The sequence below is a fragment of the Pteronotus mesoamericanus genome, unplaced genomic scaffold, assembly GCF_021234165.1.
Source record: "Pteronotus mesoamericanus isolate MK-2021 breed Mesoamerican mustached bat unplaced genomic scaffold, CSHL_Meso_final scaffold_31, whole genome shotgun sequence".
Taxonomy (NCBI): Eukaryota; Metazoa; Chordata; class Mammalia; order Chiroptera; family Mormoopidae; genus Pteronotus; species Pteronotus mesoamericanus.
The window spans coordinates 1,950,980-1,975,566 of NW_026555312.1; the positions used below are offsets into that span (position 1 = coordinate 1,950,980).

General features: G+C 37.9%; 1 protein-coding gene across 2 annotated transcripts in view; it reads right to left on the bottom strand.

The window, feature by feature from the left end:
• Window positions 1-24,587, bottom strand: part of KYAT3 (kynurenine aminotransferase 3) — a 56,134-nt gene that overhangs the window by 16,762 nt on the left and 14,785 nt on the right. For both annotated transcript variants that reach the window (XM_054592097.1, XM_054592096.1), the window contains 6 exons: window positions 12,460-12,518; window positions 11,740-11,884; window positions 8,336-8,485; window positions 5,113-5,199; window positions 3,972-4,097; window positions 3,750-3,870 (listed from right to left, as the gene is read on the bottom strand). In XM_054592097.1, coding sequence (XP_054448072.1) covers window positions 3,750-3,870; window positions 3,972-4,097; window positions 5,113-5,199; window positions 8,336-8,485; window positions 11,740-11,763 — 508 coding nt within the window. In that variant the 5' untranslated portion in view covers window positions 11,764-11,884; window positions 12,460-12,518. The remainder of the gene's footprint in view (window positions 1-3,749; window positions 3,871-3,971; window positions 4,098-5,112; window positions 5,200-8,335; window positions 8,486-11,739; window positions 11,885-12,459; window positions 12,519-24,587) is intronic.

A 24,587-nucleotide genomic window follows, 5' to 3' on the forward strand; every position in this document is an offset into this window, starting at 1 on the left:
ACAATACAACATAAGGTTTAAATATAATACAAGTTTAAAAAATAATTTCAAGATTATTTAAAGTACTTTTTTGGAAGGAATACTGCTAAACTGAATTAACTAAAACTCTAAAGCTTTGAGTCATTCTCGCACAGGCATGAACATATGTTATCAGAAGAATAAAAATCATATTTATTTATTAGACAGATGTCTCTCCTCTGCTTAATCTAAAATAATTTAATAAATTTAACAAAATAATTTAATTAGTTATTTTATTCAAAATCTTTAACTATTTTAAATAAGTCAAATTTAAATATTTTAAATAAAATAATTAAATAATCCAATAACATTTATTGTAAAAAAATCTACCAAAAAATTAATTGTCCATACTGGCCTGATTTTCCACTGGGGAATGATTTGAATGACCCAAGGCAGAGGTTACCAACAAGGCAGGTGAAGGTGAACTCTGATGCAGTTTTGACACAGAACCTCAGTTTGCTGTATTCAGGCACCACACCTTGAAAATCTCTGGCCACCTAGTCTGTTTACATATTTTCCCTCGTAATTTGATCTTGACCATCAAACCTATAATTTCACTCGTCTTTGGACATCTGTGTCTCACAGACACTGAAATTTAACAAGACTGAAGCACAAGAAGCCGGAATTTCCTTGGCTCAACTCTTCCCCACAGATCTGCTCCTCCTCCGTGCCTCTCTGTGTCTGGCTAAGGGCCTCATCACTGCTGAGGGGTCCAGGCTGGAGCTCTAGGAGTCGTACTGACTTGTTCCCTTCCCACCTTCTAATAATATACTCTATGCCCTATGGTTTCTCCTTGTAAACAGCATGCAATATCATCTCCACTGCTGGGGCATCTGCTTTGCTTAAGATCCTCACCTGCAGCTGGTTCTTACCTTTATAAAACAAATCCAATCATGTAATCACTTCTCCTGCATTGTTACACCTTTTGCAGTAGTTCTCAAAATATGCTCACTGGTACTCTCTCTAGTGATCAAATTAGCGTATAGAACTTAAAAGATCAACTTAATTATCCTCCACAAAATTTTCTTAAGCACTGTAGATAAATGCTACCACTCATCTAATAATGAATGCTATCAATAGTGAAACAAATGAGCATTTAGTAAATGAATATTAATGGTGGAATCAGAAAAACTCAGACGTGTTTATTTAAATAGCTCTTTGTTACAATAAATATGCACAGAATTGTGATTTTTTTATATTGACTTCTAATTATTTAATTTCTGTCAGGAAATCTAGTTTCAGGATGGAATGCTCTCTACCACTGTTTCATGATGCAAACTTCGTGGATTCAAGGTGCTCTACCACTAAAGTAAGTTTCAGAACCCCTGACCTCCTGTAAACAATAATGCATATAGAAGAAGCCGAAGCTGCCATCCCAGAGGAACTGCCTTGCGTGTCTCATGCCTTAAACCTTCAAAATGTTAAAACAAGGCAAAGCAACCTTTGGACTGGGACTAAGCAACTTTGTATCCCAAAAATCTGTTTGCAAAGACAAGAAAGCAGTTATTAAGACTGCTGGACTAATGACTACTGAACTGAAAATTAAAACATTGTTTAAAATTAACATGTTATATGCACCAATAGAAATGTTTTTCTTCTATTGATTTAATTATTCCCCTTCCCTTTCTCCTAAGTACTCATTGCCTTTGTCTCTTAATCAGAACATTATTTGGGCTTTTGCCTGAATTAATGATTTCAGTATAGCTACTCTACTGACCTCAATAAATGCTTGTTGCTTCTCACTTTGAAAGGCCATTTTGTTTTTAACATTCCTCAACAAAGTTTAGACTCTATACATATACAATGTCCTTCAGAATCACCCTACTTTGCCACTTTCACATCTATCAGTTACTACAACACACCCTTATAAACCACTTATCTTTCTAAGTTTATCTTAACCTTTCATGCCTTTTTGCCTCAGTACCCATTAGTTTATCTGATGGAAATTTTCTTCTTACGTTTTCGCCTAATTCGGTCTTTTGCCCACTCCTTCGTTGAGCCCCGCAGACATTTGCTTTCTCCTTCTGTGTCTCTACAACAATTTGCAATGCACTATAATCATGATAATCATGATGCTCGCAACAACTATTTATATATAACTGTACTCATTTTTAAAAAACTTTATTGGTTTCTGCCACAGTGATTTTATTATTCTTCCCTTAGCCTTTTCACACCTCCTACTCATTTATTCAACAACTACTTTCTAATCATCTACTATGTGCAATGACCCTATTCTGGTAACTGAGTATTCACAGAAGACCAAAACAAACTAAAATCTCTTCCTTCTAGCAGGTTATATGTAAAATATATAGATCCTGATATTTGCTATGAAGGAAAAAAACAAAACAACAGAAAAAGGACAAAGCAAATATTGGAGGGAGAGGTATAACTGTGGTCATAAAAATTGACACCTGAATAAAGATTTGAGGGAGGTGAGGGACTGAGCTATGGGTCCACCTGAGGGAAAAGTGTTTTCAGGCATAGGAAGGGCAAGTGGAAATAGATGATATAAGTTTGGGTTACCCCAGCAGACAACATTGCCTTTGTGGATTGGCCCAGTAACAGCGGCCAAATCCTAGGCAAGGGCCAAGCAGTAATAGCTTACTGTCCCTGTAATTTCTTCCTGTTGACCTGACATTTTGGCAACTTGCTCAGCAGAGATAGTCCAGTTCAAGAACACAAGTGAGCTCCTGTGTTTTATGGGCCAAGTTATAGCAGGATTCTTGATGAAAGCCAGTGATATAGGCCGTTCTAATGTTACTGCTGGTATTTATCTAATTATTAAGAAGGGAAGGGGGGAAAGAAAATTAGATATTGAGCTTAATAAACTGGAGAGCATAAAGCCTGCTTGTTTCACCAGGAAGCTACAGCTTCACGCCTCAGGGGATTAACACTCCTCTCTCCCCCACTCCCATACTGAATTGTGGGGTGCAGGGGTGCGCGTAGAGGTGCTTGACCAAAAAAGACTATCATTCTAATTAGGAAGTGTAAACCTATGAAATGCCTGTGAAATCTTGGGGAGTGATTGGTTCTTTTGAAAAAGCACTGAGTCCATCCCAAATCCAAGCTAATATAATCCCAGGGGAGCAAAGAAGCTTTCTCACCCTCTCTCTCTCTCTTTCTCTCTCTCACCCCCCTGGTACCATTCTCAGCCCAGGCGTTCATGCTCTCTCTCGCCCAGGAGGAGCACATGACCATATGGGTCTAGCAGCTATTGGGACCCGCAGCAGATGGTGCGGGCTCCAAAAGGACTGAGCATTAATATGAAGAAGTAACCCTGGACACTGGCTTTTGTGTTGGCCCAACTAGAGACAAGACTGGACCTTTTCCATGGTGCGACAAAGGGAGATGGGAAATTAGAAACCTGGGGGCAGCTTCTATTCCCACATGAATAAACCTTGCCACAGCACAGCCTCCCTCGCCTGGGTCCTTGGAATGCTTTCCTTGTCACCCCATGGAAGAGCTTAATTCCCACCTACAGCACAACTTCTCTGGTTTCATAGCTTTACAGTGTGACACAAAATCTCTTCCCTTAAGTTTGTACTGTTAGGCATTCAATCTGTTCATTAACTCACTCACGTGCCATTTATTCAAATCTCACTTTTAAGTACTCATACAGATAGACACACATTACAAAGATTATTTTAAAGCTGTTCTGGGATCCTTTCCAACAGTGGTGCCATACATGGCTGAACACATTTATATTTGTTACTCTATGTGACAATCAGTACCTATTTTTAAATGTTTATTTCCAGTATATACAAGCCATTCATAAACCTCATCACTGATGCAGAGTGTGTCATATTTGATGCAAAGGTCAGCAATTACTTGGAGTTCCTCTTTGGTGTACACCTATACATATCAAACAAACAAGAGCAGAGCAATTATTATTCAATGTGTGAGAAAATGATGGATCAGAAGACTGAATAAAGAGATTTTAAAAACTCACTTACTTTGCCAATCGGGTTATGTGGAGTATTTAGTATAATAGCTTTGGTTTTGGAATTAAATTTACTTGCCAGTTCTTCAGGATCCAATGTCCAGTCAGCGCTAGACCACTTTTTGCTATCAACAGGTTTCTAAGAATGAAGAATGAAGGTGTGATTTCATTAAATTAAATCATGTTTGCTGTCTTACAAATAAATAACCTAATAAGTAAAAAAATGAGAAAGGCGTGTCAAATATAACTGAACAAATGACTAACAAAAAAAATAAACAAAAATAACTAGACTTTAGTTTAGCCTTAAGAGCCCAAGAGGACTTGAGTCTTATGCTCACATCTGTTAAACAGAAAAATGAACTCTGCCAATATTAACAGTTGTTAAAGTGCTTATATTCCTTCAAAGGAGACAGCTATAACTATGGTTAACATGTCTCATACTCATACTGTAAGACTTGTAGAAGATTCTGTGATTCACTTTAGTGTTAATTAGTTATTTTAATATGATTAAAAAAAGATTTTATTTATTTATTTTTTTAGAGAGGGAAAAGGAAGGAGAAAGAAAAGGAGGGAAACATCAATGCGTGGTTGCCTCTCACGCGATCCCCACTGGGGACCTGGCCTGCAACCCAGACATGTGCCCTAGTCTGGGAATCAAACCAGCAACTCTTTGGTTCTCAGGCCGTCACTCAATCCACTGAGCCACACTAGCCAGGGTTAATACGATTTTTAAAAAGACAATGGTACTATATTTTATTATATTCCTGAAGATAATAGTAGAATTAAAAAAACACTTCATTCAGAATTCAACAAGCATTTATTGAGTGCCCAGCATTACCCTGCGCTGTTAGTCACTGGGGAGCAGGCCTATAAACATGAGTCAGAAATGGTCTCTACCTGGTTGTGCTCAGTCAGAGGGGGAGACACAGTGCCATAAAAGATAATATTACATACATGTGGATGCAAATGTAACAGAGACCCATGATAAAGAAATAAAAGTTCCCCTCTTAACATTAGTTGTTGGATAACTTCAGACAAAGTAGAGATAATATATGAAATCCCAAAATGTAATTAAAGTAGAAACTTCATTGGTGACAAAGTAATTGATATTTTCAAAATTTCTTAAAGCATGTGAATGGTACTGGCAAACTTACAGATTTTAAAGAGATAAAAACAGGTGTTCCTCCAGCCATTCTCACCATGGGCTCATAGCAGTCATAGAAAGGTACTGTTATGATGACCTGAAATAAGACCAAGTGAGAGCACAACATATCAATCACTGATTCCTTTAATAAAATTGTGTAAATACAATGCGTGAGGCACCGTACTACATGCTGAGATGCAGCAGTGAAAAAAGGGGGCCTTGCCTTCATGGAGCTAACATCCGCGGGGAAGAGACCTTGGGAATAAACTTGTTGGGAGCCTTAACTGGGGTGGTTGTCCTCTGAGGGAGATCTACAGACAGGCTGCACTGGGGACCCTTGGAATTGTATGCAAAGTTTTATGTGCATAGGTAGATTTTTGAGGGCAAAAGGGCCATACCTCTCATCACATTCTCAAAGGGATGTTCCAGCCAAAAACATGGTTTATTTAACTATCAAGTTAGAAAATAAAACACCATAGGGAGGCAGAAGCCCAGCAATAAAGAAAGAGAACACTGCAATGCTCTCTGTTGTGGAGTACTAATTTGTAAGTGTTTTCTGGAGAGTACAGCTGCTTCCCTTTTCTCAAAAGCATCCTGAAACGAAGAGTGGATGCAGGGAGACCAGTGAGGATGCCATCGTTACTGTCTGGTACCACATTTTCCCTGTAGATGACTTATGTCTGGATTCTTTTTCGTACTTCCTGGAATGCACTCCTGGTCCCTTTGGCCCTGCATGACCCCTCCCTCTGTCTCTCATGGGCTGGCTTTCAGGACAGCTGGCCAATCCTGCCAGTCTAGCCAGTGTCCCTCCCACAATCTGCCAGGCTGGATCTAGCATTCTGGCTTTTTGCTTTTCTTTAAGGAGAGTTTGAACATGTAATTTATAACCATTATATACATTCAGTTTTTCTTTCTATCTTTTATAAACCCAGCAATATTTCACAAAAATTCCACACTATTACAGTTTTAGTATTTATTATTTTAATGGCTAATTGAGAGCCTTTGGAATTCTAGAATAATTTTATCATTTGTTTGTATAAATAACAATGCTATGTCCATTTGTAAGTATAGTTTCTCTATTTCAAAATAGTTTGCTGAATAAATTCAGATGACTGCTATTGCTATATTAACGGGTATAAACATCCTTATGGTACTTTCTATATATAGCCATACTGCTTTTGAAAAATCTGGCTACAACTATTTATAATTTCACAGGCCAACATTAAGATGTCTTGTTTAACTCTTTGTTGGTTTAATTAATGTTCCCTAATTACTGTTCTAAACATACATTTTTTTTTACTGTTTGTATTTCCTATGATGTGAAATACCTGTTCAAGGCTTTTCTCTTTGGTTTTAAAAGAGGTCCTTCATTCTGTAGCTCCTTTGTTTGTCTTAGTCTTTCGGCTCTCATTGTGTACCTACTACCTATTGTGCTGTGTTAGGTGTTAGGTATTGTTGAGGACAAAGAAATGAACCAGGAACTGATCTTTCCCTCAAGTGGACTGCAAGTTTTTAATTAGTCTGTGAAATTCTCAGAACTAGGGTGACCTGTCTTTGCAAACCTGGTGAGAAACGTGGTGACTGATATGAAACGAGAGCTAAAAAAAAAAAAAAAGAAAGGAAACTACAGTGGGAGGCAGGGAGGTAGAACTGAGAGTACTTGACACCCTTCACTGAAATTTCTTCATTGTTACAATGGAAATAATTCCCTCCCTTTTTGAAGACTACTTATTGAGCACTCACTATTCTAGGTGTTGGCAGTATAGCAATAAACCAGTTCTGGAACTAACATTCTACTGAGAGTACTTATAAAACACCAGAAAACAAGGAAGTAAATTAAATAATTTCAGATAGTATTCAATGTTATAAAGACAGTAAAATAGGTCAATATGCTAGAGGGTAACTTAGTGTGTGGTTTCAACATATTAGATAAAGTAATCAGGGAAGACTAGAGAAAAGAGGGCCAAGGGCTGAGCCTCGGGGCACTCCAACACAGTGCAGAGAAGCAGAAGCAACGGGATTAACAACATTGAAGCCGGAGGTGAAATTTTGACTATTTTTATAGGAGTAAAGGATATTTTTTATATAAAATTATGGCTACTTTTTAAACATGTTTTCTTTAGCTTACTGTCTGGCATAGTACAGGGAATGAGATATAAAACAATATTACTCAAAATAATAGTGGTATTTTTTTTTTTTAAAGTACAGATAAAGTGCTATGAGAGTTCAAAGAAAGGAACTGACAATATAGATCATGGTGAGTATTCATTCCTCAGACCCAGCTTAAGCAATGCCTCTCTGGAGCTTGCCAGACCTACTACATTAGCAGAGTTGGTCACTTCCCTTTGTTACCACTACAACTTAATGCATTCTCTGCTTCTGACAATCATACTGCATTCTTCTTAAATTGTTTACAAGTCTGTCTCCACTTCTAGACACAGAGTTCCTTCCACATATAAACTGTCTTTTAAAAATCTCCTCTCCCCCAGTGCCTAGCAGGGAGGAGATCCTCAATAATTTTTGTATACATGAAAGAGGTCAGAAAATCTTGAAGCCAGGGTATTAGACTGATAATGGGAAAACAGGGGCAGAGCTGACTGAGCTTAGTGCCAAAGTGGATCTTACATCACGAGACTACACAGCAGAAAGCACTCAACCTTCCTGTTATACATTCTTCACACTATCCTGCTAACAATACTGGCACAAAAGGGCAGTGACTAAATATATGTTGATTGAGTTCAGATTAAAGGTTATTTTAGCAGTGAAAGCTAAGATTAATTTTCCCCATCACTGCTGGCCCCTTCCACCTGCCCTTATCTAAATAAGCTGTAGAAGTGAAAATAAAGTATGTGCAACAAAATGGATGAATCTCACAGACAAAATAAAAGACAGATTCAAAAGTACATACCCTATGACTCTATCATATTAAGTTAAAGAGCAGGTGATGGAAGACAGAAGAGTGAGTACCTCTGGGAGAACATTGACAAGGAAGGGGCAAGAGGGTGTGGAAATGTATACTATGTTCATCTGGTTTATGGTTACATGGGGATAAATACATACACACACATGTAAAAATTTATTGAGCTGTACGTTTAGGACTTGTGACCTTTAATGCATATGTATTATACTTTGAAAATAATTAAAAATAAGAAAGAGCATAAAATAAGTATAAGATTCAAAGGCAGCACAAATGATAATGACTATAGGTAACATGATTGTGTTAACATACTTACTTCATCCCCCTCATCAATTAATCCTTGAATGGTATTAAAAAGAGCTCCATAAGCTCCCACTGTCACAAGGATTTCTTTATTTGGATCAATTTTATTTTGATAAAACTTTTCATATAAGCAGGACAGAGCTTTCACAAGTGATGGATGACCCTGTTGAATAAAAAGGAAGGAAAAAAACGTGAATTATGGGACCTACTTCTTTGAAATAATTGGGCTCTAACTATGTAAGAATTTTTAAAATTTAGGTTTTATAAATATCCAAAGAAGATACGTACTTTTAATTGGCAGTTAATTAAAAATTTTTTTCCTATGTTCAGAAGTTCCTATATCAATGAGTATGGAGACTTCCGAATGATTGAAAATTTTCTATTATGTGATCGATTTTAGAATACTAAATTTCAATTTATTTGCTTTGAATAAAAGTTGAGTTCAACATCAAATATATTTTTGACAGTACATTTTGATAGTAATCAGATCACAAGCATTTTTGATACTAATTAAATCATAATGAATAGAGTTACATATTTTTCCCAGGTATAATGAGCCAAATATCTGTATTAACTATATAACCCTTCCAAATTGTACGAGAAAAGGTTATTCAAACACATGGACTAAAAGGGAAAAAGTAAATTCACCAAAGCAATGCACATTAGTGTTAATGTGTTGATAGCAAATGTAAGGAAGAAGTGGAACACTATTCCTATAGATAGACAAGAGAGCAGTAGTTACCTAGGAGAACAACTTGAACATGAGGACTGAGGGTATGGTAAATGCACAAAGTCTGAGATGTGGGGAGGCCTGACTTCTTGATTAGCTCCTCCTCAATCTCCTCTTCCATTTTCTTCTGTTCTCTTCTTTCCTTCTCTTTCTTTTCCCTCCTTTTCCCCCTCCTTGTGTTTTTAGGCATCAAAGTCAGTATTAATTTTTTTTCTATCCAGCCTCTACTTTCTTGTTTCACTTTTGGGGAGCTGCCCTGATTTTCTGTCACTTGCCAATAAGTGTCCAAGTGCAGGTAATATGCCTTTGTTTGGAAAGCTCCTGTGCTCTGGAGGAATAAACTGGGTCAGGAAGCGGGAGAAGAGGGAGGCTACTTGGATATACCCCAGGTTCGTGAGGTAAAAGGGCCTAAGCCTCCTTGTAAGTCGCCCGCCCCAGTTCAAATGAAGAAAGGGAGGCATTTTTTTGGGTCAAAAATGCATTCATTTGTTTTTATTCCTTTGAGAATATTGGCTAGTATGTCCCAGGCACTCACTGAGTTAAAATTAATAAACACAAAGCTATAGAACATTTTTTATATATTTTGAAATTAGGAGATACCATAATATTAGAGAAACTGGGTATAATTAACAATAGAAGAGGTATTAGAACATACGCAGTAAACTGAAAAACAATAGTGAAAGAAAAAGACCACATAAATTTCAAGCTCAAGAAATACACAAGAATTGTGGAAAGAGCAAGAGAAGTTTGTCTCTACTCCCAGAAATCCAAAATTTCCTTTTGATACCAGTTCTAACAAATTCTAGCAAAGGGTGACTTGAAAGCAGTTAGAGTAAGCACTAAACATCTTTTCATAGAATGATGAGGGTATGTGATTTGAAATATTGTTAATTACAAAAATAATTCACGCTTCATATAGTAAATAAACTAAGCCAAGACATAAAGAAAAATTATCATTTCTCCTCAACATCACTTCCTTCCCTTCCCTTGAGGTGACTAATGACTCCAGCCTGGTATTAGTTAAAAACCATTTCCAGCGCTTATACCAGTATGTGAAGGGGTGCCCCCCAAAATGGAACTTATTTATAAAAAATTGTGTATTTATTCTTACATTTTTTAAACTTCAGTCACTTTCAAACTACTCTCCATTTGATGCAATATACCTATAAAGACTCAGTTTTGATGCTTTGTAGTGCTTCTGCTGCTTTTTTTTTGTTTGTTTGTTTCACCTCTTCTACACAGACAAAACCTTTCCCTTTGAGGACTTTTTACATCTGGAGAAACAAAAAAGAGCTGCTTGGGGTGAACTGGGGTGAATAAGGAAGGTGGGGCATCAGGGTCATGCCATTTTTGGACAAAAACTGCTGAACACTCAGCATGGTGTGGGCAGGTGTGCTACAAAAATAAATCACCTATCATGAAATGGGCAAACAAGTTGAGTCTTCAAAAAAATTAACTGAGGCCAAATGCAGCCTCTCACAACAACGCCATCTGGTGCACTGATACAGGTGGGTTCCTAGAACACACACCTAGTGGGGGGACGCCTGAACGACCAGGAGTCAACACTCCAGAAGATAATTCCAGTTTTTGGGGGACCCTCCTCATACATATACACATTGTACACATATGTTTACAAAAACTAGGAAATATGTAAATTAATGGGCATGGTTATGTTCTAATAAAACTTTATTTTAAAAATCAGGAGTGCATCAGATTCAGCCACAGGCCATAGCTTGACCAACTCTGCTATGAATCAATTAGGGAGAATTGTCATTTTAACAATATTTAGTCTTTTAATCCATGAACATCATATATCACTCTATTTATTTAGGTATTATTTAATTTCTTTCAGGAATGTATTACAGTTTTCGGTGCACAGATTTTTAGATTTATTTTAAAAGTTCAATTCTAAATATGTCATGGTTTTGGATGCTATTGTAAATGGTATTTAAACATTTTTTACAGTCCAACCATCTATTTTTAGTATATAAAAATACAACTGAGCCTTGGCTTGTGTGGCTCAGTGGACAGACTGTCGGCTTGCGAAGCAAGGGGTTGGTGGTTCGATTCCCAGTCAGGGCAGATGCCTGGGTTGTGGGCAAGGTCCCCTGTAGGGGGCACGCAGGAAGCAACCACACACTGATGTTTCTCTCCCTCTCTTTCTCCCTCTCTCTTCCTCTAGAAATAAATGAATAAAATCTTAAAAAAAAAAAAAAAGAAGCACCATTGATTTTTGTATCTTGGACTTGTTTTACAACCTTGCTCAATTCACTTAGTAATTTTTTTTAAGAATCTAGGAAACCTCTGGATATCACAGAAGGCTGGGAGTTGGACTGAGGTAGAGTCGAAGAAAATAACTAGTTGCAAATAAAGGATCCTTAAGAGGCCAGCACTAAAGCTGTACAAGTGTTTATGGGAAAGAAACCCATGTCTTAAGAGAATATTCTCCCTCCCTTGTTGCCATTCTACAACAACAGTATGAATGAAAGGCCAAGACAGGACCATGGAGGGGCTAGATGTAGAGGACATGGCTCCTCCCAGGGGGACTCCTTGTGTAAGGTTCCTTGGTTACTAGATTGGGATGGTTGGTCCCAGAAAGTCAATTATACAGATGTGACAGAAATATGTTCATACCTAATACAATATAAAATACAAGCCCATGCCCCACACAATTCTCCTGTACTTACAAAGCCCCGTGTATACTGATTCATGCTGTCAATAGCTGCAACCTTTGATAAGCCTTCCTTCACATATGGAGGAGGGGATATATCTGGAAGGCCTTGGCCGAGATTCACAACAGAGGGGTCTGCAGCCAACTTGGTAAATTCAATCCTAAGATAAACAAATACTAATATTAATAAGCACTATAATTACAAAGCTAACTTTTTATACTTTATAATATTATTATAAAACTGAAAAATAAGACCCGCTGTAGTCCAACAGATTAAAAAATTAAGTTTTCAACAAAAATTTTACCATCTACAAAATGACTTCACTTAATAAAATGAGAGATAAATAATGTTTCTTACAAATCTTAATTCTATGACACCCATATTTTAATCATGTAGATATTTTTCTCAATTATACCAGCCCAGCTATATTCTCTCATACACTATTGGAGACTACTAATAAGAAAAGGTTAGAAGGTAAGTTCCATGAGGGCATCAAACAAAGTTGTCTTTTCTCTGCCTATTTCCACTGCTAAGTACAGGGCTTGGCACCTTTGCTAAATGAACAAATCAGTGTATGGATCATTAACTTCCTTCCATTTCCATTTAATGAAAGAATTAAAATAAGTTGATTTATTTATAGACCATAGACAAAGCTAAATATTCCCACGTAAGACTTTAACAACATGTACGAAAAAAACCTTACCAAATTATTATTGTTGATTCTAAGGTACTCACCACACATTACTATCAAGGTATTCGATTCGTTTTGCATTTTTAAATTTCGAAGATATTTCCTGAAAGGTATAAATGTTAAAAGAGTGTTTAAATTTCTTTAATCGAAATTCAAAAATGCCAGAAAATCATGGATAACTCTTCACCCTATTGTCAACCTGGGGAAAAAAAAAAAACAGCACCATAAACATAAATGCTAGGTACGTATAAAAAATTCTGAAGAGGAATTCATCTCCCACCTACTGTGCTAAGGAGTGCTTTTTCTTACAAAATTTAGATGTTTATCTTCTCACATAAGAAACAAAATATCATCCTTGCCTAAAAAAAGAAATCAATTCAAAGATCTGAAATGTACTAAAGAGAATAATAATGATAAAAAAGTCAGTTTTAAAAATATCTTGAGTCTGAATGTCATTTTACGGAAGATGTACTAACAGTTTCTCCTATGGTATACAGGAAGAACTCAACAAATGGTTTTAAAACCACTTAATAAGGGGTTTCAAATAACAACGACAACAACAACAACTAATGTAATTGAGTACTGGGTATGTACCAGGTACTATTCTATGTGTTTTTACATAATTAACTCACATAATATTCATAACAACTCTACATATGAGAAAATGGGGTACAGAGAGGATAAGATCATATAACTACACATCTGCTCAAGCTTTTAAAAGCTGCTTACATTTAAACCCAACCAGATGAACTCAGGATTTGAACCCAGGAAGTCTGATTCCAGAATACATACTCAGAACTATTTACATGCACTGTCTTTTATATAACGAGACCTTCTGAAAATATTATTAGAATTCTGCTTCTTAAAAAATTATATTAGATAGTAGATAAGTTCTACTTAACATTGAGCAGCCTAAGGAATGTCACAGAAAAATACTCAAAGTCAAAATTATAGTACAGCATACAACTTTTTAGTTTTTTAGATTCGAGGATTATTTATACTGTCTCTCAAAAAGACCGAATTAGCTTTGAGTTCATTGTTAACAAGCTGCTGGAAATAAAAAATATGATTGGCAGCATATTTATAAAGATTATCCTAATAGAATATTAAAGTAATTTTAATTCAATCTGTGGGGAAGATAATGATAATGGTTATTAAATAGATCATTGTTCTCATTCTATTCCCAATAATGGTGCCAAGAAAAATACCTTTTTGCTCTCATATTTTTAATCTTTGAAGTTTCAGTGAAGTAAATCACATCTAAATTCTCCAGAGGTTAATGTGCTTTCCAGAACAGCATTATGATTAAGTACCCACCTGAATGTGATGCCATTCTAGATACTATAATTATAAAACTAAAATGTCCCAGAAAGATAGAAAAAGATAATTTAACAATTGCCCTTTGCCATCTCTAAAAAATGTCTAAAACTTAATGATTCATTCAGTATGTGACTACAAACACAAAGTACAGATACATATATTAAAAAGTAAGCACAGCCTGCAGTAGAAAACTTCAACACAAAGTCTAATTTTACTTAAACTACTTAGATAATTGAGGGCAGGTGCCCTCTCAGATTTAATTTTCTTTCAAATCTGTGGCTAGAACAGCCTCCTTTCACTACTTTCCCTACCTCCACTCTTTCCCAACTCTATGCCTCAACCATTCCAATATCAAATATTCTATGTTCTCTCTCACTTCCATAGCTCCATATGTGATCATTCATCTACCCAAATTGATCTTTCCATACCAACGTTTCTCAACGTCTTTTTCATCAGTGTCCCCCACCCAAGGAGACAGTTTAGACATTTGTTCTAATCATCTCCCCACTGCCTCATTAAATATGAAGGAATACAATTTTGTCACATGGAGTTGAACTTTGCACAGTCACAACATCGTAATAGCTAAGCTTTATTTCACCTGCCAAGCACCAACTTTCTCTCCCTTTGGGGCAATAATATCCCTGTTGAAAATACATGTTCTATACTCAGTCTAATCCCTGGTCCCCGCTACCCTGTCTCTGTACTTAGCTCACAACTTGCATTCCACCTGCTACCTTCAGTTCTCCTCCAGAAAGCCTTCTCTGACTCCCCGTGTCAAGGTTAGGCACTCCTCCTATTAAATGGAGTACTTCCCAGGATTTACAATAAAACACTGTAATTTTTCTGTTTGTCTATATCATCCTTCCTTAGATTGTAAATTCTATGAGAACTATTGCTAGATTATTTGCTGATGGGTGTGCAGGAATTAATCAGGTTTCTGTAGAGAGACAGAATCAATAGGTCTGTCTGGAAAAAGTTCAGCCATTGTTAATATAATGATAACAGTCTGCACAACATTGATGTAACCTGGCAGAAAAGGACAGTGGACTGGAGTGCACATGCATGAACAACAACTTAACTGTACTAGTCAGCGGTGGTGGTATTTGGCATTGAGTGAGCATGCATACCGTGTGGCCATCGCATTCAAAATGACTGAGTAGAGCAATGAATCTTCTACTAATTTTGCATTAAACTTGAACATTTTTCTCTGGAAACTATCTGGATGATTCAGAAGGCGGCAGCTGTGGGCAACTGGTGATTGGCAGCTTCATCACGACAATGCACTCACTCATGTGTCATGTCTTGTGCAGTTTTTTGGCGAAGTATCAAATCACCCAGAAGACTCAGCCCTCCACAGTCCAGATTTAGCACCATGCAACTTCTGGCTTTTCCCAAAACTAAAATCACCTTTGGAAGGGGAGAGATTTCAGACCATTGATGAGATTCAGGAATATATGATGGGACAGCTGATGGTGATTGGGGGAACTGTGTGAGGTCCCAAGGTACGTACTTTGAAGGGAACTGAGGCACTATTGTCCTATAGACAACGTTTCTTCTATCTTGTATCTTCTTCAATAAATGTCTCTATTTTTCATATTACATGGCTGGATACCTTCTGGACAGACCTATGGGTTCTGTTTCTCTAGAGAACCAATAGTAAGAAATTGGCTTATGCAATTTGCGGGGGTTGGCAAGCTCAACATCTGCAGAACAGTCCTGCAGGTTGGAGACCCAAGAAAGAGTTGATGCTGCAGCTTGAGCCTGAAGGGAATGTGTGCAGGCAGAATTCTTTCTTCCTGGGGGTTGCAGAGGCAGACCTCAATGTTTTGTCTCTTGAGGCCTTCAACTGATTGGATCAGGCCCACCACATTATGGAGGGTAATTTGCTTTACTTAGTCTGCTGATTTAAATGTTAATCAGTCCGTTGATTTACATCTTAATCGCCTCTGAAAAATACCTACACAGAGACATCTAAACTCGTGTTTGAATAAATCTCTGGGTTCTGTGGCCTAGCTAATTTGACACATAAAATTAACTGTTGCAGTGCCCAACATAGTACTATGCCTATCACATTGCAAGTTTTCAACAAATATTTAATGAATGAATGAAAAACCTACACATTAGGAATGAACTTATGGTGTTCCTTAGCTTCAGTTACGTACTTCTAGTGTCAGTTAGCTTAAGTTAATTTATGCTTCAGTAACAAATGATCCCAAGTTTGTAGTGGCTTAAAACCATAAAGATCTATTTCTTTTTCATGCTACACATACACAAAGGTCAGCTGCTGCTCTGTTCCATGTCACTGTCACTCTGAGACACAGGCTGATCAAATAGCCTACATCTGCAGTACTGCCAGTTTGATAGCAGAGGGAATAAAATTCTTACAACCTGCTTAGAAGTACACACACTACTTCTACTCATATTTTATTGGCCAAAGCATTCATGACTAACCCTGACACCAACATGGCAGAAATGAAGTCTGGAGGTATAATGAGATCAGCAGTTGTTATGGACTGAATTGTGTCTCCTGCAAAATTCATACATTAAAGTCTTAACCCCGGTATCATAGTAGGTGACTCATTTGGACATAGGCTCATTGCAGTTGTTATAAATTGAGGTCATTAGGGTAGACCCTACTCCAGTATGACTGATGTCTTTCCAAAAAGGGGAGACTTGGAGACAGACTGGCACACAGGGAGAACGCCCCATGGAGGTGAAGGTGGAGAGTGAGGTGATGCTTCTGTAAGTCAAGTAATGCCAAAGATTGCCAGTAAACCATCAGAAGCTAGTAGAGAGGCATGGAAAATATTCTCCCTCACATTCCTCAGAAAGAACCAGTCCTGCCCAACATCTTGATCTTGGACTTCTCACCTCCAAAGTGGTGAGTTAATATATTTCTGTTGTTTATGCCACTTAGTCTGACATGCTTTGTTAAGGCAGTCTGATGAAACTAATACAGTGGTGAAAATGTGTAAGACACTCCACAATGTCCAAAGACATCAACGTCTACCAGTAGGTGCAAATACAGTCTAAGAATTACTTTCCAGAGTAAATCCAGTATTAGGAAATTAAACCTGGAATCCTATGGGGAATTAATTACAAGCCCCAGTTGTATAATGAAACATCTATAGGGCCTGCATAATTTATGGACTAGATAACTCCATGAAGTGGATTCTGCTCCAGGCAGACCAGTACCTGGCATACATATACTGTTCTACTATGTTATAAAAACAAACTGCTAGTGAAATAATAAGTATTTTGTTTTGAGGCTAAAATATGCAGTTCTATAAAATCAGGACTAGATGCCAATCTTGGCAGACATGAGGAAAGCTTATTGTTATTAATTCTTTAACTGTTCGCTGCAATAGTGCTGGAACAGGGAACTTTGGAACAAAGAAAAATAATATTATCCATTCTTCTATGACCCAAACACACTAAAATATATACAACTTACAGTTTAAATTGTATACATTTTGAGGACTCTGCCTGTAAGACCTGATGTATTTAGGTAGGATAGAACAGGTATATGAAGTCTTCTCAAATGGTAGGTTGAAATTGGGCAAATCAAGGCTGTTGATAACTAGGAAGTAGGAGCCATGAGGCAAGTATGAGACAGATAGAATGCAAGAAAAGTCCAGAAACAGAAATAACACAGCTAATGGTTGGTGAGGTGAAGGCAATAACTGGAGTGAGAAGCAGATGGACTCAAGTATTTCAAGACTAGGTTGGAGCAGAAAGTGAGTATCCACATAATGGGTACCCCTTTAACATGGTGCCTGGCTGCTGGGGTAGCCAAAACATCTATTATGTTTTAGCTCTAAGAGTTAGGTACTTGCAATCATTCATTTTTTTATATTTTGCTTTCTCTCTTAAGAGTATCATAAACATTTTATGAATTTCCTTAGTCATAAAATTTTCACTATTAATTGGTAGGTAGTATTTCAGGTTGACCATGTATCGCACTTTGCACATTCTCCTATTGTTGGGGTATTTGTTCTTTCTAGTGTTTTGCAATTGCAGGTTGTGTATATCTGCTGTGCATTTAATATATGGTTCCTGTTCTGTTTCCTTTTGTTTTAAAGTCTGACGTGGACAGGGAATGGTCTATTGTAACATAAGTATTAATTATCACAAGAAAGATGACACATATGTTCAATACTATAGTCATCTAGTTCTATCTAAACTAACCAAATATAGTAACTTTTGACTTGCTTTTGTGAAATTTTATATTAATATATGACATATATTTTCTTAGTCATAAAATTTCCACTTTTAATTGGTAGGTAATATTTCAGGTTCATCATGTATTGATTATATATATAATCAAACCATATATATATATATATATATATATACTCTCTCTTTGCTTTCATTCCTTAGCACTGATACTACTTCCTAAAGTCTTTTTGTTTAAATACAATTCTATTTTTTAAAAAAACCAACTTTGTGCCTCTTTCCCTTTTCAAGGTAATTTACTGAGACATTACCAGTTTGAAAGTCTGCTAGAAATTTGACAGTTTCCCAACCTGCCTAAAAAGAACTTTGTTATTCTCCTCCCTAGCTTTGAGAGTAAGAAACAAACAAGTGTATAGATGTGTTTGAAGCTCCAGTGCTATATTAATCAGATCTGTTAGTTGCACAGAGACAGAAATGCAATCTGAAACAGTTTAGGTGAAAAAGAGAAATTTATTAGATAATTCATGTCACCATGAGAAAGACGTGAAGCCAGGTTCAAGGGTAACTGAAACCAGAAGCCGAACCTCACCAGGGCTCTGCTTCATCTGTGTGTCTACCCAGTGTCAGTCTGTTGATTTTCTCCACATGAGATTAAACAGCTGCACTTCCCAATTTCACCATCATAGAGGGATGGAGAGTGGCTTTTTCTATCTACCCAACTCCCTTCCCCCTAGTACCATCATGAATTTTCACATACTTCTCCACTTAATTTTCTTATGACACTCACTACTATTTCAAATTATTGATTTTTACCTGTTAACCATGTCTCTCTCACTAAAAAGAGACACTCAGAAAACAAGGACTTATCTTGTTCGGTGCTGTATCTCTAGTATCTAAAATGGTGTAAGGCTGGTAATGTGTTCAAAAGCATTTTCTGAACACACAAAGGAAGGAAATCATTTTGAATTACTTTAATGGCATACTGCCTCTAATCCATCATCTGCAGTGCGTCAGAGTATGTACTTGAAACAAAAGTTTGGGGATGCTCCTGTCTTGCTCTAAAATCTTCAGTGACTCTTCTGAATCTGTAGAATGTAATTCAAATTTCAACCTGGTATTTAAGGCCCTTAATTCCAGCCTTCACTCCCACCATGCCATCCATTCCCTCAAATACAGTGATTCAATAGCTTAGGACCACTTGCTATTTTCTAGATGCATTCAGCATATTTCTGTTTCCCATGCTTTTATTTACATTCTTTCCTGTTTCATATGATCTCCTCCTCAATGCCTACTGTGGCAGCCTCAGAAACGACCTTCCCAAAGCTACCACATCCTAATCCCTGGAACCTGCAAGTGTTAGCTTACATGGCAATATATCATTACAGCCTTGCAGATGTGATTAAGTTAAGGATCTTGTGATAGGGGGATAGTTTTGAACTATCCAGATGGGCCCTAAATTTAATCACAGGTATACTTATGAGAGGGAGATTAAACATACAGAGGAGAAGGCCATCTGAAGATGGAGCAGAGAGACATTTGAAGATGCTGGCCATGAAGATTAGAGTGAGGTGGCCTCATGCCAAGGAATTCCAGTAGCCACCAGCAGCTGGAAGAGGCAAGGAACGGATTCTCCCCTAGAACCTCTGGAAGAAGTGTGGTCCTGCTGATACCTTGATTTTTTACCTAGTGAAGCCAATTTTGGATTCTGGCCTTCAGGACTGTGAGAGAATAGATTTCTGTTGTAGTAAACCATCAAGCTGGTAGTAATTTGTTATAGCAGCCACAGGAAAGTAATATATCTACCTGTATAATATTTAAACACAATCTACCTGACAGGATATATCTTAGATTGGGTGTCTAAGAAACATTTTCAGATTCTCTGTTATAATTACTTGGTTTCCCTCCACATTCTCCCCCTAGACCTCTCTCCTTCTGACAGTTTCTATGGTATATGTGTATATATCTTTTCTAAGTTTTTCTTTTAGAACCTTAACTTTGTCTCATTCCTTATATCTTACATATTGCCTAGAAAAAAAGTATATCTCTGTGTCCATTTATATCTTTATATTAATATATTAGATTTTCAGTAAAATATGTATATTGAATTAACAGTAGTTTTGCTTAGGGCCATACTTTGTATGGTAATTGAAGACATTAATAGTATGGCTCAAAAAATTACTACTAAATGCTTCCAAAATATATTCCCTAATCAGTAAACTGGAGGTAAAAATAGTACTTACAATATAGGACAGTTATACAGGTAAGTACTTAAAAAGTATTTATTGACTTTAAAAATCTATACTATCTGATATTACAGAAAACCAGAAAATGCCACTCAAAAATTCACTACTTTGACATAACGATCAGTTTGAGTTGAAGGCAACTGAGAAGAAACAGACATAAAACTCTCTGCTCTCACCCCTTTTACTAGAAGAGCAGGAAAAGTCATTGCTGAGACAATTCTAGACTCTTTATCAGTTGAGAGCACCAGAAGAATCTACATAACAGACAACTCTTATCTTCCATTCTGAAACCCTTTTTCCTTTGTTTTTTCACTTCTCTACAAATTTATTGTGTTATGTTAGAATGCCACCAACCATCACTGAGTTCTACTATGCGTATGCACATGCTAATAGTAAATAATAGTGGTAAAACTCTGTTTTACTCTTGTGAATCTGACTTTTGACAGTCTAGCTTGCAGGGCGTCAGCCAGAAAACCTAGGAGGGTAGAGGTAAAAGTTGTATTTTTTCTTCCCTTACAATATCATTCAGTGGCTCAAATATCTCAAGTAGTGAGCCACAGGCCACGAGAAAGTATTTATAACATATACACCTTACTAAAGATTTATTTAGAATACACTCACATAAAGAACTTTTACAACTCAATAGGCAAACAATCCAGTTCCAAATTGGCAAAATACCTGATAGCCAATGCACAGATTAGGAATGGCCAAAAGGCACATAAAATGTGCCCGGCACCATCAGTCAACAGGGAGATGCAAATTAAAATCACAATGGGGTACCCCTAGAAACCCATAACAGCTAAAATATGGTTACTGAGTGTTGGCAAGGACGTGGGGCAGCAAGAGATCTTATGCATTCCCTGATGGGAATGTAAAATGGTAAAACCACTTTGGAAAACTACTTAGCAGCTACTTGAAAATTAAACATAGATCTACCGCACAACCCAACTGTTCCTCTATTAGGTATTTACCCAAGAGAAATGAAAACCCATGTCCACACAATGGCTTGTACAGAAGTGTTCATAACAGCTTTATTCGCAGTAGTCCAAAACTGGAAACAATTCAACAGCCCATCAACAGATGAATGAATAAATAACACTAGTATATCCACACCCAGAAAGGAATGAATTACTGGTACATTAAAACATGGGTGAATTTAAAAAGCATTATGCAAGTAAAAAAAAACAACAACCATAAACAAGAGTAGATACTACTTGACCTCATTTATATAATTTTTTAAAAAGCAAACTAATTTATGGTGATGAAGCTCAAATAAACTCAGTGAAGGATGGACGGCAAAGGGACAGGACAAACCTTTTAGAGGTGATGGGAAAGTTCTGTAGGTTGGTTGTAGCAGTGGATTCATGGTGTAATCACTGAGTGTTACACTCTGAATGGATGCAGTTTATTGTTCCTTGATAAAGCTGATTTTAAAAAGCTGCCAGGAGGATCCAAGATGGCAGAAGAGTAGGTGGAAGTTACATTCCCCTCCTCCCAGGACCAAACTGGAATGACAACTAAAATACAGAATAATCAGTTTAAATAACCAACTGAAGACTAGCTGAAGAGAAGTCTTATAACCAAGGAATTATAGAAAAAGCCACACTGAGACTGGTAGGAAGGGTGGAGATGCAAAAAAGGCTGGCCCCGCTCCCACATGTGGTGGCAGAGACTCTGGAGGGATAGCTCAGCTGCAAAGATTCCTACTGAGTAGCATGGGGTTTCAGCCCCACAGCAGGCTCCTCAGCCCAGAGCACCAGAGCTGGGAACAGGCGCCCATGTAATGTCTAGCTGTGAAAATCAGTGGGGATTCTGTCTGCGAGGAAGAGACAGGAAATCTGCTAGAGACACAGGCACCCTCCTAAAGGGCCAACACACAAAATCTCATTTGCAGTCATTCATCATGGGCTCTGGTACAGGGAAGGCAGAGTAAACTAGAGTTGTGTGAGGAGAGACTAGGCTTTGTGGCTCTGGGGAGAGAACTAGGGGGACAGCCACTGAGACCTCTGTCCTGAGTCACACTCCTGCACCACAGATGCCATCTTTCTTTGGTGGAATCATCTCTTCCTTAAACTATGAGCCTGGGGGAATGCAATAGCCCCACCCCCCGGACTCCATGTCACCCCATGGTGCAGAGTTCACACCCTGCTGAGGAGTCAGCTGCCTGGGCAGGGGTATACAGGTCCTGGCAGAACCAAGGATGTCAGTGACTGAGTTGTGCGGCTCTCAGGCAGGGGCCATTTCTCCCTCCTTCCCCCAAGCCTGACCAGCACTCCCCCTCAAAGGAGATCCAGTAGCGCCACCCTCCCAACTCCCAGTGGCCCCAAGCGGCTGAGCTGAGGCTCCTGGCAGAAGCTAGGACAGGCTGAGTTGTGTGGCTTTGGGACAAGGGCCATTTTTCCCTCACACACCTGACTGATGCAGAGCCCTCCCTTCACATGGCCAAACTTTGGTTTGTTTCAGCCTGATAAACTTTGCTGGCCATACCTGATTACTCCTGGAGGCCCTGCCCAACAACAGAAGTGTATGAGCACTCAGTGGGTGGCAGCTAAACTTAGTATACCCTGGGATATTTGCTGAATAGCCTCGAACACAGCACTGGCACCAAGTCTGAACCTGTATAGACATGGCAAACACCACTCACCCCATCTGGTGACTCATTGATAATATACCTCCTGCAACTACAATACTTCCAGAGGCTCTTCAGTGACTGAGCCTAACAGGCAGTCAGCAGGCAGAGGCAAGCAGAGGCAAATCTGTGTTCCTTGAAAGTTTTGCTGATCTGTCCCTTGGCCTGTTGCTGGTAAAACCCAGCCTTACTGTGCAGCTTTACCCAGCCTTACCCAGCAGAGACAGCCACAAACTATGAATTGCTTTGTAACTCCAAACTGGTTGCCCAGGGCCTGTCGCAGGCAGTGTTTGACATTGGCCTACACAAGAGTCCCTCCCAAGAGGACTCAGAACAAACATATCCAGTGGCCAGGTTTAGACAACATCAGAGCAGAATCAAAGTAGCTTCACAAGCAGCATATCTAAAGGGAGATCTCAGTAAACTCCAGACCCAGAGGAGGCAAATTCTGCTCCATGTGGTGAGCACATGCACAGCAGCTCATCCACTATGGTCAGAGTTGATCCTCACAGCCATACAAGGGAAATTCCTAGAGTACCCAACACGGGTGATTAAGGAGATTGTACCACTGGGTCCTGCGAAACACCTTCTGCATAAGGCTACCCTACCAAGACAGGGAATCACAGCAGACCTAACTAATATATGGAAATAAACACAAAGAGGTAGCCAAAATGGAGAGGCAAAGAATCATACCCCACACAAAAGAATAGGAAGAATCTCCAGAAAAAGAGCTGAATGGAGGCAAACAATTTACCAGATACAGACTTCAAAAGAAAGGATGCTCAAGAACTCAGTGGGAACTACAAGGAACTTAGTAAGAGCTACAGTAGCATAATAAAGGACACAGGAACCACATAAAAGAACCACTCAATGAAGACTACAATATCTGAAATGAAGACTACACTAGAAGGAATAAACAGTAGGGTGGATGAAGCAGAGGACTGAATCAACAATTTGGAAGACAAAGTAACAGAACACAGCCAATCAGAGCAGCAAAAAGGAAAGGTAATTTGAACAAGTAAGGATAGTTTAAGAGTTCCTTAGGACAACATAAAGCATACCAACATCCACATCACAGGGGTTCCATAAGGAGAAGAGAGCAAGCAAAGGATCGAGAACTATTTGAAGAAATAGTGATTGAGAACTTTCCAAACCTGGTAAAGGAAAATGACAAAAAATCTAGGAAGTGCAAAGAGTCTCAAACAAGATAAATCAACAGATGCCCACACCAAGACACACCATAATTAAAATGTCAAAGGTTAAAGACAGAGAGAGAATTCTAAAAGTATAAACAGAAAGACAATTACCTGTAAGGGAGCTTCCATAAGACTATCAGCTGATTTTTCAGCAGAACCATACCAGGCCAGAAAGAAATGGCAAGAAAAAGTCAAAGTGATGAAAAGCGGGAATATACAACCAAGACTACTTTACCCAGCATGGCTATCAATTAAAATTGAAGAAAGAATAAAGAGTTTCCCAGACAAGCAAAAGCTAAAGGAGTTTGTTACGGCCAAACCAGTATAACAAGAAAGGTTAAAGGGTCTTCTTTAAGAAGAACAAAGAAAACAATACAGAGGAATTGTTTAACATAGTTAAAAGAATAAAATGGCAAAAAATTCATACCTACCAATAATCACTTTAAATGTAAATAGCTTAAATAATCTAATAGAAAGAAATAGGGTAGTTGAATGGATTAAAAAGAAAGATGCATATATAGGCTCTCTACATGAGACCCTTCTCAGAACAAAAGATACACACAGACTGAAAGTAAAGGAATGGAAAAAGATAGATATTTAATGAAAAT